At 35.5% G+C, this 2,832-nt stretch overlaps 1 protein-coding gene across 1 annotated transcript; it reads right to left on the bottom strand.

The window, feature by feature from the left end:
• Nucleotides 1-205: 205 nt before the first annotated feature.
• Nucleotides 206-2,590, bottom strand: LOC115230102. The gene is made up of 4 exons (XM_029800327.1): nt 2,559-2,590; nt 1,052-1,389; nt 409-699; nt 206-246 (listed from the first exon to the last, which is right to left on the bottom strand). Exons 1-4 carry the CDS (start codon nt 2,588-2,590, stop codon nt 206-208), a joined length of 702 nt encoding a protein of 233 aa, XP_029656187.1.
• Between the last annotated feature and the right edge of the window lie 242 nt (nt 2,591-2,832).

Genomic DNA, 2,832 nt, shown 5'->3' with positions numbered 1-2,832 from the left:
AGACTGAAATTGAAAGAACTGACATTTTCGATCCTCTAATGAGCGAAGATTTTCTAAATATCGAAAACACAGAAGATCAAGATATAAACGAAAATTGTTTACAAGAGGATCAAGAGTCTGAAATTAGCGACGAAGAGACAAAAATCATATATCCACTCGATAGAAAAGATATTGCAAAGACATTAACTAGAATAGAAAGGCAACTTTACTGTAATGCAGAAAATGAGAATGATGTTTCGCTGATTACTGCAATAAGAAAATACAAAGAAAATGTAAAAAGAGCAAATAAAAAGGAATTAGGGATTGAATTTTATTTTAATAAAATTTAAACGTGTTTATTTTATTTTTAAATATTGATTTTTTTCAAATTGGCCATTTTCTCAAATTGGCCATAAAATCTCTATGTACCAAAAATGGCCAATTTGCGAGGATTCACTGTATTTCCCCAAATATGAAGAAGTTCCTGCTTTAATTCTTCAGCATTTTTCAAATCGATTTTACTGAGTTCCGCTTTTATATGAGCCCATAAATGCTCAATTGGATTTAGATCAGGTAACTGGGATGGCCAGTCTAGTGTTTTTATATTTTCTTTATCAAAATAATTCATGATTAACTTCGCTGTATGACACGGTGCATTATCCTGTTGAAAAACAAAGTCATTAAGTCCCATTTTTGCAACTGATCTCGGTAGGCTGTTGACTAAAAGATTTAAATATTTTGCAGAATTCAATGTTCCGTCAACAAAAACTAATTCTCCGACGCCGTTAAAAGAAAAACATCCCCATATCATGATTTTCCCTATTTTTTGTTTTCAAGCCAAATCAACCTGTTCCAAATTTCACTGTTGTTGAAATATTTTTGGAATTAAGTTGTTCACCGCTCTTCCTATATACTATTTTTCGAGTTTTGTTTGGATTGGCGTAAAAAATGCATTCATCTGAGAAAATTGTGGTTTTCCATTTTTCATCAGAAATGGCAAGAAATCTTTTCGTTATTTCTAATCTTTTTTTAGTGTGTTTTATATTCAAAAATGGCTTATTTTTTGCAATACGTCCAAATATACCATTTTCATTAAGATTTCTTATAACTGTTCTTGAGGAAATTGCTTTATTGGTTAGTTTCGTCATTTCACTTGAGATCTCTTTAGATGTTTTTGTTGGATTTTCTTCCGAATACTTTATCAATTCTTTCAAATCATTTTTATCAAGTATTTTTGGCCTTCCAGATCCTGGTTTCCGATGGATTGTGCCATTCTTTTTGTATCGTTGGATAAAATTAGACACTGTGGCCTCATGTACCCCAACTTTCAAAGAAATTGCCCGAAGTGTCATTTTTGTTTCATATAAAGCAATAATTTTTCCTTTTGTAAAGTCATCCATATGCTTTTTCCTAAAATAGAGATATTAAATCATATAAAACAAGATATTTGTATAGATAATATTTTTGAATCATTTTTTTTGTCACTGACATATACTAACATATTGTGTGTCATGCTTTTAATTTTTCCAAATTAGAGAATAGAATAGTGTTTATTGAGCGAAAAGAAAAAGAAAAACAAGGAAGAAAAACATCGGCGGGGAGATAAAAACAAGGCACCGAAGTGTCTCTTTCCATGCGTATCCCCAATACTAGTCATGTTTGACGACAATTCTCCAAGACCATCCGGATCGTGGGCACAGAGGATTCTTGTGAGTCTTTTAGCCTTCCGTCAAGTTGTACTCCGTAAGCCAATTTCATAGCGAAACGTCTTGTCTTTTCCAACTGTTCGATCAGGTAGTCACTCTCCTCCGTACCGTACCAGCCCTCGTAGCCATATGTGAGGACTGGCTGCACACACGTTTTGTATACGTAGATGTACGTTTCCGGATCCAGATGGAACCTGGTTAAGCTTTTGAGGATCCTCACACTCCTCTTTCTCTGATTTGCTATATGCTCTACGTACGAGCCACGACAGTTAATGGTTGCTCCCAGGTAAGAAAGATTTTTTCTTTTCGAGAGATCCATCACATAGCTACTCATCGCATATGCACAAGACTCCGCATAGCGACTCCCTCTCCGCAACCATGAAATGGTGCTCTTCTCCGGTGCTAGGGTCAAACCCTTCTCTATAGTCCACATCTTTAGCGTTGCAATGTATGATTTCAGTCGTCTCCAAGACTGCGATATCCTTTTCGAGGTATCCATGACCAGGATATCGTCAGCATAGATAACGAGCTTGCCAGTACGTGTCGACGGCAGAGGAATGTCCGCCAAGAAGAGGTTGAACAGAAGTGGACTCAAGATAGATCCCTGCGGGACTCCCCTTCTAAGTTCCACACACCCCGATAGGCGGTTTCCACAGCGGACAAATTAATGCAATTAACAAATATTTTATTAAAATTAAATAATAATAATTACAACTAATCTACTAAGTTTTTTGAAATTAGAATATTTATAAGATTTTCAAAGAAAAACTAAATATGAATTTTGAATCATTTTTTTTGGCGAGGAGTGTATATTCTCAATTTTTTGGACTTCAGTCAGGGAACGGACATTGTGTTTGTCAAAGAAAAGCGAACTTTTGAATCCGTAAGCAAGGTGAGCCAGTCATGATCTCAGGCGTACGCCGCGAGCATGATTCCAACATACAGTTACTCCTCAGATTGTTGGACCCCTTTGAGAAATCCAGCATCACTGCAAAGGTATTTGGGGAGTGTCGTGTGACAAGTAAAAAAAAAGCTAGGTGAAAAAAGGATTTTAACAAATTCTGACACATTGTTGTGGTGTATTTAATGTTAACCAAATCTGTAACATTGGCTCTTGTTTTTATCATAAATAATTCATCCTTGGTAG

This window comes from Octopus sinensis, unplaced genomic scaffold, assembly GCF_006345805.1.
Source record: "Octopus sinensis unplaced genomic scaffold, ASM634580v1 Contig14492, whole genome shotgun sequence".
Classification (NCBI taxonomy): domain Eukaryota; kingdom Metazoa; phylum Mollusca; class Cephalopoda; order Octopoda; family Octopodidae; genus Octopus; species Octopus sinensis.
This window is presented reverse-complemented; position numbering and strand designations above follow the sequence as displayed.

Bases quoted from the DNA above. Each gene is read 5' to 3' on its own strand.
- LOC115230102 (XM_029800327.1), bottom strand. From the start codon at position 2,590: ATGACTGGCTCACCTTGCTTACGGATTCAAAA. The intron at 1,390-2,558 runs GTTCGCTTTTCT...TCTCTATTTTAG, and splicing joins CCTTGCTTACGGATTCAAAA to GAAAAAGCATATGGATGACT. The intron at 247-408 runs GTACATAGAGAT...TTCTTATTGCAG, and splicing joins TCGCAAATTGGCCATTTTTG to TAATCAGCGAAACATCATTC.